The 14,996-nt window shown below is 37.6% G+C and overlaps 1 protein-coding gene across 1 annotated transcript in view; it reads right to left on the bottom strand.

The window, feature by feature from the left end:
• Positions 1-537: 537 nt before the first annotated feature.
• Positions 538-14,996, bottom strand: part of LOC149414660 (uncharacterized) — a 30,414-nt gene continuing 15,955 nt past the window's right edge. The window contains exons 9-12 of the mRNA XM_089643490.1: positions 5,009-5,097; positions 4,047-4,148; positions 1,636-1,811; positions 538-1,325 (exon numbers count right to left, since the gene is read on the bottom strand). Of these exons, the coding sequence (XP_089499616.1) occupies positions 1,003-1,325; positions 1,636-1,811; positions 4,047-4,148; positions 5,009-5,097 (690 nt within the window). The 3' untranslated portion in view covers positions 538-1,002. The remainder of the gene's footprint in view (positions 1,326-1,635; positions 1,812-4,046; positions 4,149-5,008; positions 5,098-14,996) is intronic.

The raw sequence follows: 14,996 nt of genomic DNA, 5'->3' as shown, positions 1-14,996 counted from the left end.
ACAAGCAAAAAATATTATATTCTTTGTATGACTTATGTCACGAATGTAGGTAATAGGAATTAAAATTGCTTGACAAACGGAGTCTAGAAACGTTCGATTTCAAACACAAAAGTTGTTTTTATTTTTTTTTGTAAATAATTTTATAAGAAAGCAAAAAATTTAATCAAGTGAAACTGTCACAGATACTCTTAGCTATAATACTGTATTTTTTAAAAGCCGTTTCCTTTAAGCTTTCATACATTTCTATTGAATAAATATTTTTTTAGAAGTTTACATTTATATTTTTTATAGACTAATTTATTTATTTATTTGTATTCTACTCAAGGGAAAAAATAGGAGAACCTTCAATTTATCTAAAGCATATTTTTTGGTGTTCATAATGTACACCAATTCGTTATAAAAATGAATCAAAATAGTGATTTAGAATTAAGCTTCGCCTTAAGATGAAAATAATTGTAAAAAGGCCCTAGGCATAATAATAAATAAAAATGCAAGTTGTATTTTTTTCATAAAAATAATATATTTAATGCAGTCAAAACTATTTACAATGATGGCAACCTTCAATAATAGCGACATTTATCAATATTCATCTCAATCTCAAATTAAACAATAAACATGTAATAAATTATTATTAAATTTTTATAAAATATCGAATAACTTGACAATATTTAAAAATCAGCTACTACCATCAACGGTGTTCGGAAACTCGTAGTACAAGTGGAAAATTAGAAAAACTTATCTGTAATTTGGAGTCGATTGTGTTGTAACTTTTTTGATATGAAATTTCGTTGTCGAGTAGATTTTTTTAGGACAAATGAAAAAAAAAATTAACAATTAGTCAATTAGTCCAAAAGTATTTTAACCATTTAAACTACGAGTTTCCCGACACCGTGTATATGCGAAAAATGTTGCTGATGCAAAATGACGGACGACTTCGCAAGCAGAGGATTAAACCAGCGTGGCTGAGAACCAGACGCATTTGTTCACCCGACTACCAAACAATTACTTCTTCTTCGTCATCTTGGCTTTCTTCTTCGGGGGCTCCATCCCGCTCTGGAACTCTCCAATCAGCATCCTGTGGTCCCTGCTGGCAGATTTGGCGGAGGGCGCTTTCGTCCGCGGCCCCTTATACTTATCCTCTGCCTTCCGTTTCAGGTCCGACTCCTTGCGGTTGGTCGGCCTGGGCGCGTTCTTGGCGATCTTTTTGGGCGCGTCGCGCAGTGCGAGCGCGCGCGCCATGTGCCCGACGTGCAGCACGCGCCGGTCGAAAGCGGCGCGCGCCTCGCGCGGGTAGGTGGAGTAGAATCTCAGCCACGAAGTGAACGCTGGAAAAAAGAATGTTTGTAAAATTTGCGGAGTAGACAAGGTGAACCACCGTCCCAAGGGATCATTTTCAAAGGGGTACATATTATTTTCAAAGTTTTTTTAATTGCCACAAATATTTACGAAGATGGAGATGAAGAACACCCTCGCCGTTTGATGACGGATGCGCATGATGATGATGCACTAACTGGCAACGGACAGTGGTCTATTTTTAGAATATACACGGCACTTGGCGCCACAACCATTGGGCCACGATATATATTTTTAAATGGTTTCTAATAATATGTTTCATAAAAGTTGTTAATAAATTACCTTTGCTCCCCTTCAGTCGCAGTTCTTTGTCCTTCTCTACCAATTCCTCGAAGGTGAGCTGCAGGTCCGCAGCCCCGGCCTGCGCCGCTGGCGGGCCCCCTCGCGGGGCACCGCGGCCCCCTTGCTCTGGAGCGGCCAGCGCGGCCAGACACACTTCCATCTCTTCCTGGTGAAGCCTGGAGAAGACAAGCGTAAGACAATACAAATATTTCAATCCTAAGCCATTCTATTATACTCTACTAAACTCTATTATAGCCCTGGGAGTAATGTTGGGTAGGACACGATTCAGTATGAGTTCGTATGAGGTAGTGTTGAGGGTCTCATCTCAAATGAGGCCAGGTGTGATGTGTGAAAGAGCCTAAAAGGAACTAAAATCTAGCACAGCCAAAGTATATTTTCCCCAAAATACAAAAATATCGCACACGAAATATAGTAGGTAATATATAAAGCCAATACACTATCACCTCACCAACTCAAAACATTTGTAGTACTACAAATTTTTCAAACACGAATTTGAGGCAGTTGGCAATATTTTTGGTAGGGGATCTTGCAAACTGATTATTAACAATTTAATCAGCTATATGAATATGAAAATAAATATATATACCTCATAGATAAATTCGCGGAGGCGTATCGATTAAAGAAACAATTGAAATCTCACAAAATAACCAACCGTGTCACGCAACAAATTACTTATTAAACAATTTACAACAAATTAAACACTTTTGCCACAAAATGTCGCTGGTTTCGCGTACGTTTTTAGATGCTTGAACAACAAGTTTACACCCGAGTTGGGTTGTTAAGTTCATCTCTATATCTTGTGACACGATGACTTTCAGGCCTGTTATTGGCCGATAAAATTAACAAATTACAACATCGAATTGTGTTCGGGGGAAAATATACGCTAACTTCTGAGGGTAATTTTACATGATAGTAGGTACAAATAAAAGATAAATATTTTTTCGTTTTATGGGAAATTGAACATTGGAATTTCAAGACAGTTGTCTATATCTTTTTTACTTCTACCATCGTGTAGAATCACCTCCCGAAGTTAACGCACTTTACCCCCGGACACCATGGAATGTACGGAACTTGCATTTATATCTAAGATTTCGAAGCGAGGTACCGGAATTCGACTGGAGTTGTATTATGAAATTACTCTCAGATGTTTTTTTTTTTTTTTTTAAAGTCGGAGGCGGTTTACTTACGTTCCCCGCGAGCACTTAGGCCATAGGCCCATTGTACTATCTCCCATTTTACCTCATTCCCTTGCCAGTAACCCGGTCCCTTTTATGAAGTTCACCAGGGCTGTCATTGGATATGTGGCGATGTCTTCTGGTTCCACACTGTGTCTTCCCAGGTATCTGAGCCTTATTCCCAGCAGAGCGGGACATTGGCACCATAGGTGAATTGGAGTCTCTTCCTCCTCTTCACATTTCCTACAGATGTTGGTGTTTTCCACTCCCAACAGTTGCATGTGTCTCCTGAGATGGCAGTGTCCCGTTAATAGTCCTACCAGTTCCCTCAGTGAGTTTCTGTCCATATCGAGTAGTTGCCTGGTTCGGTTAGGGTCCGGTCCGTTTATGAGTACTTTAGATTGCAAACTCTCAGATGTTACTATCGTTTCAGATTGGAATTAGGTAAACGAGGGCCAATCTATTGTTATTACACATCGATGAGGGCTTCCCAAATACACCGAGATTCAGAAGGGAGAAGGCTCTATTTCACACGGTGGCACAACCAGATGGCAACCACGGTGACCCGCTTAGAGCTCTACATACACTCTAGTTTCAAACGCAAGTTTCCCCGAGCCAATAACATCTAACCCAAACAACATTGACATAAATTGAAAGTACATTTGACGCCTTATCAGACAATAGTTTCATTTCATAAAAGATACACATTTTCCGAGTAAAGGACGTTAAAAAAATGTTGCGCGCGTGCTGTTTACAGGTGCCTCAACTTGTGTCATTTTCCCGGGCTTTATAAAAGGAGCCGTTATAAATCAAATGTAGGTCAATAACTATCTGAACGTTGAAGAGGACACACGTGAATAATTAGGGCTAGAAAACAAGCCCTTAAAATGGACACCACTGATGACGAAGCCACTCAAGTGGTGGCACTGCTGCAATCAGAATGCGACAGTGTGATGTTGTTCGTCAACTAAACTTAAGCCGTTTTGCAGTTCGACGGGTTTTCCAACGGTTTCAAGAGACTGGTGGCTTCATCCGGAGGCATGCTCATTCGAAAGAAACGATCGCTTTATTGTCTCCTACGATTTTGCAATAGGTGCGATTTTTTGACGCCGTTTTGCCCTTTTGAATGCATGTTTTTAGTTGGTTAGATTACAGCCTCCAACGCTAGGAGAGCGCCTAATAACAAATGGTTAATAAGAAACAATAGTGTCATACCTGATTCTTCTTTCTTCAAGCTGCCTGACGAAGAGAACCTCACTGGGGAGAAGCATCATGATGGCCGTCCCGACATTACCAGCCCTGGCCGTTCTTCCAACCCTGGATAAGGAACAAACCAAACGCACTATATCATTGAACCAATCAATTAATGAAATTCAATTAGTCATAATAGATGAAACCTAAACGAGTTGGGTCCTGAACCATTATTAATAGAAAATCGCGCCGTAGACCTCCGAATTGACTGGCCCTAATTCGAAGAGTTGGAGGCAAACCACGTGACTATATTTTTGGCACCAAGAGGGTTCAAGAATGCTTTGAATAATCTACGACGTCATTCGTACGTTGAACGCCGAATAGAGTACCTACATTGCAAAAAAAGCCCGAACTTTTGTTCAGACGATTTGGGATTAAGATTAGTCAAGTTTTTTACGCATCCAATAATTTGCAATCTTTGTAAAAAAGGACTAGCAATTCGTAAGTAGATTTTATTTTTGCGGACTAAATGGTGATATTACAATGCGAGTGGCCTGCATACTATATTGTATTGAAAAAACTACAGGAAGGGAGATGGTCACGCCGCCTCCTCTGTTCTCTTGGTTTTGTTTCCCGCGTCTATGAACCGCGCGCACAAAAGTTTAATTAACACCGATTACCCCAAGGCCGACTATAGTACAAAAATTTGAAGTACCACGTGATCAAGTCAGTGCCATCGAGCAACAACGATTGGTGTTGATACTTGTTACTGCAGACATAGTGAACAAACTATTTTAAACAGCGAAGATTACCTAGCGACTACACTCACCATACTTATACAAATCACATCAAAAACCCTTTAATTGCTTAGTCGCTTTGACAATTCGTGCAGTTTGGTAGTAGCTCGGCGATAGTCGGGACGCTTCCTTGCCATATCTACTATATACGTATGAGTAGAATTCAGAATGATATAATATTAAATTAACCTGTGCACGTAATCTGTAGCGCTGATTGGTCCCGTGTATTGCACGATGCAATCCACGTGTGGCAGGTCGAGTCCACGTGCCGCTACATCCTGATAACAGAAGAAAGACAATTTTTATTAACAAAAACTCCGAAAAATTGACAAATTTCATAGAATTTAAAAGATTTGAGTATATATCATAACAGTAGAATATTTTTGTGTACTTTGTACAAACTGATAGGTACCGACTCATAAAAGTCGATCTTTTTGTATTACTGATTTAAGCAGAAAATGGCAACACTTTGTATTTGTCTCGAAAGTTGACCATAGAGATTTCCAAATAATTGTAATACATTCCAAAGAGTCATCGACAGCCATTGCTTGTATGTAATTCCGCTGCATACAAAGGCTCTCAAATAAAACAATACTTGGTTTCAACATACCTACCAGAGACAACTTTACTATTTATGGGGATTAAGTAAAAATGCACAAAATAGGTTTTTTTGGTGTTAGTTTGGTTTATTTTAATAAAATATGAGTATTTCCTAAAATTTAAAGCAACTTTTACCTTCTCCCACCACATAAATACAGGATTTTCCAATAAGAGGTGTTATTTTGATATTCAATCGTAAAAGATCAATCGTTTCGTTGCTTGTGTGGCACGTAGCGCCGTCTTGTTGAAAGTAAACATTGTACAGATCAATACCATCCAATTCCGGCCATAAAAAACCATTAATCTGTTGTTAACTGTTGCTCCAGCCTCATTTACGAAAAAGTAAGGTCCAATGACTCCGCCGGACCATAAACCGCACAAAACAGTCACACGATGAGGATAGAGAGGCTTTTAAACAATAAGTCTTGGGTTTTCCGAGCCCCAGATGCGACAATTTTGCTTGTTGACGAAGCCACCGAGGTGGAAATGGGCCTCATCACTCAAGATGATTTGGATTTGATTCACTCAAGTGAATTTTAATAATTTCAATGCGTTGTTAAAGCGTGTATCGTTCCATTTTTATTAATGGCGTAGTTTCTACTTGTCAAATGTCAAAAAATGACAGCTTCAAAAGTGACATCTACCGAAATAGCGGGCTATTCAAAATAACACATCTTATTGGAAAACCCTGTAGTTTGTTTATTGTCATAGAGAATCAATTAGAGAGGCTACTGAGATCTTGTCGAAATGTGTTCCACTATTAGAACGCGATAAGCGTTGCGCGTATACCATATTCGGTCAGTTGGAGGTAAACATGCGGAACATGTTTTTTCGCTTCATGTCTCATCTACATATAATACATCAATGTTTCATGTAGTAATTATGTTGAAACCAAGTGCTATTTATAATTTTGTTACGTACTAGGCGTGCAGCGGAATTCGACAAGATTATCGCAAAAACAATAGAAAAACCACAAAATAATCGTAAAAAATTCTTCTATTTGGAATTTTTTTAATACGTCCGTTTTTTTTTCCATTATTTCTGGCTTTCACCCTTCAAGGGTGTTCTTGGCCATTATTTAAAATTATTGAGAAATGAAAGGTGAATTTAAATATAAATTTTATTTAAATTGGCAAATTTCAAAATTATAATTGTAATATTAAAATATGAAAGAGTTTTTCATCTGCTTTCAAAAACAGTATTTAAATTTGTGATGCATTTAAAAACAGCGAAAATATTGGAAAATGAATTTCAACCGAGAATATTTCTAAAAATATCATGAATCTGACAGATCATTTAAAGTAACTTGACGATAAAATCTTAGAATATCCCAGGGGTTAAAGATTTTTGTAGCCGAAATCCCTTTTCTATAAACGTAACTAACTAACAATCACGCCGTTTCACGCAGGGGTAGGCAGAGAGGATGGACCGCCAAACAACTAGGTCTTTGCACACACTTTTTGCCTCATTCACATTCATACATACTCTTCTATTATTCTGACTCTTGACATGGCCCGAATCGAGTATCTGATTCACTTGGTCGTGCCATGTCTTCCTCGGGCGTCCCCGACTTCTGCTACCATTCGCATCATATACTCTCCTTTCTTCGCTCATTCGCTCTGCATGCCGAAACCATCTAAGCGTCCCTCTCTTAATCTTACTCATAACGCTTACATCAGCCTTGCACTCTTTGCGGATCTTTACATTCGTCACACGATCATACATGGTTTTACCACACATACGCCTCAGGGATCTTGAATTTACAAATAAATCATTCGTAGTATTTTTATTTCCAACCTAAAGCCAACGCTTCCACGGAAGATTAGCATTCAAATTTCACAATATGTACAACAAACACAATGTAAATAATATTTTATATGTACCTACTTACCTTTACTAAATTGAGTACGCATTTTTGGGTGCCGAACCCTAAATACTTATGAAGCCTATCCCTAGTACCTACTTACATTCAAAGGAAGCTTATTTGATATCAACACCAAAGAATGTAGAGTATTTAGATGAATCGTATAAATAATAATATATTAATTGTGACTGGACGGTAGAATGGTACAAGGCATAATACGATCATCTGGATGCTGTATGAAATGGACCCATTTAGTTCTGGACACAATGAGACATTATATCTATTATAAATAGTTCATCAAGCCACTTGCCTCTGGTCGGCCAGCGACAGAGATCTGAATCCGATCAAATTCAGATCAGCATTTGGAAATGATTTGAACAAATTAAAAATATTAATTTATGAGCTGAAATTATATAATATGGTAATTTCTCAGTTTTTTTATTCTTTAAAAAAAATTACGATAATTATGGTATTTTTTTATTATTTTTATGTTGACGAATAAATTTTTTGTAACGATTTAAAGTGTGCCATTTTCGATTTGACGCCAAAAAGACCAGTTCGTTTTTATTTGTGAATTCTATGTGTATGGCGTTGTAGCCAGTTGGGACCGTTTCGGAATGTGCGGTATTTAAAACCAATGAGATTATGAATGGAAATACCAAAATTACGATTTGTATGAAATGTTTAGTACTCGTACAGTCAGAAACAGAAAAATAAAAATTAAATCTTCCACATATTTTTAACGGCGCTTATAGTTAGTGAAAATACACCATTGTACACATAAGTCTAATTCTACAAAAATTCATAGCATCGATTAGAAGAGCTCTGAAAAGTGACCAAAAACGAACACGAATCAAACCAAAATGCTATTTTACAACACGGGTTTAAGTCGAATACTACAACCAAGGTAAATGACTCAAGTTTAAATTCTAAAATAATAAATAGTGATTTAAGCTCAAGTTCTACAGTAAGAAACATGGCTAAAATTGGAGTTCTCTACCGAAGCATGACTTGCGTCAAATTTCAAAAATAAAGCTTAAAGAACAACATTTGAAAACAATACTTCTACAACAAGGAACATGGAACAAGTTAAAATTCTACAACAAGGAATACGAAAAAAGTTGAAATTCCACAACAAAGAATACGAAAAAAGTTGAAATTTTACAACAAGAAACACAGAAAATTAGAAATTCCAAAACAAGGAAGACGAAACAAACTGAATTTCTACGACGAGGAACACGAAACTAGATGAAATTCTACAACAGGGAAAACGAAACAAGTTGAAATTCTACAACAAGGAATACGAAACAAGTTGAAATTATACTACAAGGAATACAAAACAAGTTGAAATTCTACATTAAGGGACACGAAATTTCAAAACAAGGAAGACGAAACCAACTGAATTTCTACGACAAGGAACACGAAACTAGATGAAATTCTAGAACAAGGAAAAGGAGACGTAAATTGAAATTCTTAAATTCTAAAACAAAGTCTCTTCAAATCATAGAAAATGTCAACTGATTATATTATATTCGGTGGATAAATGTACAAATAAAAATATACTCCAAATCCCTTGCTAAATACATTAATTAAATGAAGACAAAATGATTTTTTGAGAAGGTGTGACGACCCTCCTCATTATACATACTTAAAAAGTATCGCGCAATATATCATTTAAAAATGGCCAAAAACCGGAAATACAGATCCAACCATGTTAATATAAAATAATTTTCTATTTATTTGATGTTTTGTGCGAAATCGGCCCAGCGTGCGTTGAAAATGATATTATGACTATTTTAAAACGTTTTAATGTCGATACGGCACTGTGCCCACTACCCTGGCATTCCGGCGGTACCGACAAAGTTCCCCCGCCGCGTGAGCCGAAGTGTGATCTAGGTGGTTTTGGCCGAAGGCGCATGTTCGACTCCCGAATAAGTCCGCCAGCTAAACATCACAACAATCATTGTATCATATAGACAGACACACTATATTATAGTACAGAACATACGCAGAGGGCAGAGTGCCCCCGATCGTAATGTTATTATATATGGGAGGATGGAACACATCGGGAGTTTGGAAGAAGGCGAACAAATCAAATTAAAGATCAATATTATTTCATTCAAACAAATTTATTTCTTTATAGATGTGAGAGAACGAACGTTTCAGGACGGTCAAATTATCACCCCACTTTGTTTGATCCATAGCTTGCGGGACATCTGTATAAAGAAGACGGGTCGTGGCGGACAGCATGGCTTTGTTTTTTTTATACAAATCCACAGTTATATTCAATTCAAATTTTACACACTTTACTTTCAAAACAAGAGGAAGTACACCGTCTACATGAGATTTCAAAAACCACCCCACCACGTATTTTCCTCCATTTTTCTTAGCAGAATTATACTTCTTAGTGGACGAGGTTATAGGGAGTTTTCAATTTTTCACGCAGTGTAACACATATGACGTCATAATCTCTATTTATAATATATATTTTTGTTTTACCGTCTGAATAGCCGTATGCACAAAACCTCCAGTCTACACAGAAGGCCTCGTGGGAATTAATTTAGCTAAGCCTGGGAAGAAGTTAACGCGGGTGTTCGCAAAAGCTAACTAAAGGACACGGGGATTAAATTCTTCCATTGCTGACTACCTCAGTAAGCCGGCCCGTGTCGGCTTGTCGCTTTGTATATTGAAGAATTGAAGGCTGTATTAATTGTTATTCGGTGGCACGAGGTGGGTTACCACATACTTTAGGACTGCCGGCACGGCACACAACTAGATTATAGTTATGTAAAAGATTAAGAAGGACGAAGGAAGACATAATATACCATTATAAGTACGAAACCGCACGCATAAAAGTATCGCAGCTAAAATTCCCCGTAGAAATCAACTTGCACAAGCTGAGCGGAGGTTCGACAGATACAGGGTTTTCCAATAAGAGGTGTGATTTTGAATAGCCCGCTATTTCGGTAGATGTTACTTTTGAAGCTGTCATTTTTTGACATTTGACAAGTAGAAACTACGCCATTAATAAAAATGGAACAATACACGCTTCAACAACGTATTGAAATTATTAAAATTCACTTGAGTGAATCAAATGCAAATCATCTTGAGTGATGAGGCCCATTTCCACCTCGGTGGCTTCGTCAACAAGCAAAATTGTCGCATCTGGGCTCGGAAAACCCAAGAGTTATTATTGAAAAGCCTCTCTATTTTCAACGTGTCACTGTTTGGTGCGGTTTATGGTCCGGCGGAGTCATTGGACCTTACTTTCTCGAAAATGAGGCTGGAGTAACAGTTACGGTGAATGGATTAGCCGGAATTGGATGGTATTGATCTGGACAACGTTTACTTTCAACAAGACGGCGCTACGTGACACACAAACAACGAAACCATTGATCTTTTACGATTGAATATCATAATAACACCTCTTATTGGAAAATCCTGTATTTTAAAATGACAAAAAACAAAATGCGCAGATTGGCAATGGCTTTGATGACAATGTTACATAATATATGAATCTGATACGACTGAATCTGTTAATTTCAACATCACCATGCGACTAATATATCTATGGTCCTAAATGCCCTTTTCCTTCGCGTAGAAATGCAGGTTTTTAAACACCGGTAACTTGTTTATCAGGTGCGGTCATGGATGTATTTTTGCACTTTGGTTCAATACAATAACATTAGTGACGAGATTTTAACATTTTAAGTAGTGTTCTTCAATGTTAAAAGCGGTTAATATTAAGGCGATGCACTACGTCGTGTAATATTTTAAATTGAACCGCTATCAATAACAACCCTTATGTAGATGGCGATAAGGTTTAAATTCCCGCTTAACACCATCCGCCTGTTTTGATTTATGCAAGAAAAAAACATGGCCAAAAAGTGCCTTTTATTTTATTTTGTGGATGTTCAGGCATAAATATTTTTTTTTTCGATCATTTTATAAATAACTTAATTTGACACATTATACAATAAAATCATAACTGAAAATGGGTTCGTAAGTAGGAGATTTTGAACTTTACGGCAGTTTTCATAGGCCTTATACAGTATTTTTTTCTGGGCTTATAAAAGGATTTATATAAAAAATACTCGATTATTTCAAAGGCCAAGATGTATTCTACTCGCAGTATTTAATTAAAGCATCTGAAACATTTCTAGGCGACCAAATTTTCTAACCAAAAACACATGATTTTGCATTACTACGTATGGCATCGCCTTAAGAATTAAAAACGTCTCGATTCTCATACAAAATACAATGCCAATTGAAAAAAAACGCAGGCTTTTTGAGACTGGTGATTGGTGACGTCACACGTCACGTCCACAAGTTTGGTGCGATTTTGGAAGAGCCGAAAAATTAAAATTTTGAACATTATTTTAACCATTAAAACTAACTGTAACAGTACAAAACTACTGGTATTAAAGTTAGAGAGTCAGTTTTGATGAAAAAATAAATAAAAAGTGAAATGCAGAAATAACTGATCACGGTGTGGCGTTCTCTCACACTCTCTAAAATTCTTCTATTTAAACTTCTAACATATCAATGCTACCGCCGCGCCATTGTTACCGTGATTGGTAACAGACCCAAGATACATTTCTAACTAACTAATCGTACAGTTTAGCCGCCATTTTGCTACAATGATGACGTCATCAGGAGTCCCATTGCTTCGGGCACAGAATAAAAACGATACAAAAAATTCGATGTTGGCGTGTTTTATTTTATTTTACTAGACTATGAATTAATAACATACCGAGGTACTCATTTAGAAACATGTGAGCTTACAGTAATATGTATATCAGAATTAATTAAAATAAACCCAGCGGAAAAGACAATTTTCTAGGTCTGCCAGGGTAAATTCGACCGTAGGTCCGACCAATATGTCAGACAACGCGCCGAATATTTTTGTAGACGACTTCTTCACATACGTCGTTGATTTCGACTTTATTTTAATTATGTCGTTTTATTTCAAATGGCGAAATTGGTTTCTTTGTCATTATGAAGTTTAAAAATGGATGTAAATTCCATTAAATTTAATGGCAATATACGATGTCAGGGAGTGTGCCAGGTGTCGCCACACACTCCTAGCTTCATTCGAATTTATACAGGGTTTTCCAATAAGAGGTGTTATTTTGATATTCAATCGTAAAAGATCAATGGTTTCGTTACTTGTGTAGCACGTAGCGCCGTCTTGTTGAAAGTAAACGTTGTCCAGATCAATACCATCCAATTCCGGCCATAAAAAATCATTAATCATCTCTCGATAGCGCAATCCATTCACCGTAACTGTTGCTCCAGCCTCATTTTAGAAAAAGTAAGGTCCAATGACTCCGCCGGACCATAAACCGCACCAAACAGTCATACGTTGAGGATAGAGAGGCTTTTCAAAAATAACTCTCGGGTTTTCCGAGCCCCAGATGCGACAATTTTGCTTGTTGACGAAGCCACCGAGGTGGAAATGGGCCTCATCACTCAAGATGATTTGCATTTAATTCACTCAAGTGAATTTTAATAATTTCAATGCGTTGTTGAAGAGTGTATCGTTCCATTTGTTTCTACCTGTCAAAAGTAACATCTACCGAAATAGCGGGCTATTCAAAATAACACCACTTATTGGAAAACCCTGTACATCGTTTCATATGTACTATTCTGTTATTTTGACTCTTGACATTAAAGTATTTGGAAATACGTGTATGTCCGTGTGTGTGTACGTGATTGCCACCAAAAGTTGATAGAATGTATTGTCATCACTATGAGTGTATCTGCCGAGTTTCAACTCGATCGGATGTTGGGAAGTGAGTTCATTTCTGCTTCCAAGATTTGTATTCATTCATTACCGAAAACAAAAGTAAAATTCAAATAGATTTAAAAAATATATATTCTAGTACCTACCCGTGCAAAAAATAAAATAAAACACTAAATCTAAATTACAAAAGCATTTTCATTTTTTCTACCATGACATAAATTTTAAAATACACAACAATATTAACGTAATAATTCGTTTAAAAGCGAAACAAATCCAATCACAATCGACTTAAAAATTTAACATTCCCATAGACAAGGTTATCATTGTATCGTCTATGGTCAATTTAAACAGATAATATGGAAGGCGATGGTTCTTTAATTTGAATTTAGAATTTGGTCAGAGCGCGTCAAAGCGTGAAATGGATTTGAAAATCGAATGCACCGAATTAACCTCGAGTTAACCAAGTACAGTCAAAACGTATCTGTGCCGGCGGAGAAAATAGGAACTAACGAATATATTTTTTTAAACGTATGACTGGAGTGACTACTACACCTACAGTCTATCAATAATTTTTAGAAATATAATTAAATAAACTATTTTTTTTTAATACAACACCAATTTTAGTAGATTATAATGTGAGGTTACGCCTTTTTTTTTTTTTTTTTTATATTTACTCCACACAGGAGGCCCTGAAGAAAATAATTTCCCTCAGGGCCTATGTCATCTTTGGGGATGCTGTGTGGAGGGTCTTTTTGTGGAGAGGAAGGAGTGAACATGGGTCTTGAAGAGTCCCATGTTGTAGGAGGGAGGAAACACAGAGGCCGGCAGTTCGTTCCACAGCCGAGCTGTTGAACTTAAGAACGAATCGTAGAAGCGACCCGTTCTCATGTGACAAGTGTCAACTGTGTACAAATGTTGGGCGCGCGTTTGGCGTGTATCCCGACTACGCACCGGTGCCGAAGAGATCAATGACGCTAGTTCCTCAGAGCATCTTCCATTGTAATACCGATAGAACAAGGACAGCATACCTACCTGACGCCTGTGCTCTAAAGATTGCAGTCCGTTTGTTAAGATTGGGGAATCTATCAAACGGACCGCCCGTTTCTGCACAGAGTCAAGGGTTTTTTTCAGGTATTTTGGGGCTCCAGACCAGAGATGGCTGCCAAATTCGACAGTAGGGCGCACTTGCGATTTGTACAGGGTGAGCAGTTGTGTACTATTAAAGTATCTGCGGGCCCTGTACAGTACGCCCAGCTTCTGAGAGGCCAACTTTACTCTAGCTTCGATGGAGCCCCCGTACCTGAGCTGGTCACTTATAGTTACACCAAGCATATCAATGGAAGGCCTGTTCGGAAGATTGCTTCCGTTGAAGGAGACTAGATTATCATTTGGATCCCTTTTAGACGTAATCAGACAGGATTGGGTCTTTGAAACATTAAATTCGACGAGATTATTTTTACCCCAGGAGGAAATACTCTCGAGATAACCGTCCATTCTCTGATTCAAAGCCCTCCGAGCCGTTGGAGTTTGTGTGCCCTTTGGGGGCTTGTCAAACAAAAAGCTATCATGAACGCCTATTAATTATAATCGTTTTTTTTACTATTATCGCGCTTCCTCTAACATTATCCTTATTTTTGAACGCTTACTACGGAGACTTAACCCTTTATGGACGAATCCCGCGAACTGCGCGGCAAGCATATTTAGTCAGAATGGTCTTAACCCCGCGCACTGCGCGGGACAGCGTCGAGCCTGTTTGAATACATTTTATGAGAATCTCCCTTAATTATGATTATACCAGGTGTGAAAAATCCCCGGAAATGCAAATAACCAATTATGACACATTTATTAAAAAATATGTATTTTCCCAAATTTATTAGAATCTCATATTATGTCTATTGCTCACTCGTGAGAGAGTTATTAACCAATTTATCTTACTTCTCGAGGGATTAGTACACAAGTAAATGGTG

Source organism: Hesperophylax consimilis, chromosome 19, assembly GCF_061612785.1.
Source record: "Hesperophylax consimilis isolate HC1 chromosome 19, BYU_Hcon_1.0, whole genome shotgun sequence".
Lineage (NCBI taxonomy): Eukaryota > Metazoa > Arthropoda > Insecta > Trichoptera > Limnephilidae > Hesperophylax > Hesperophylax consimilis.
Note: the sequence above shows the minus strand (reverse complement) of the source record. Positions and strands in the feature narration are given on the sequence as shown.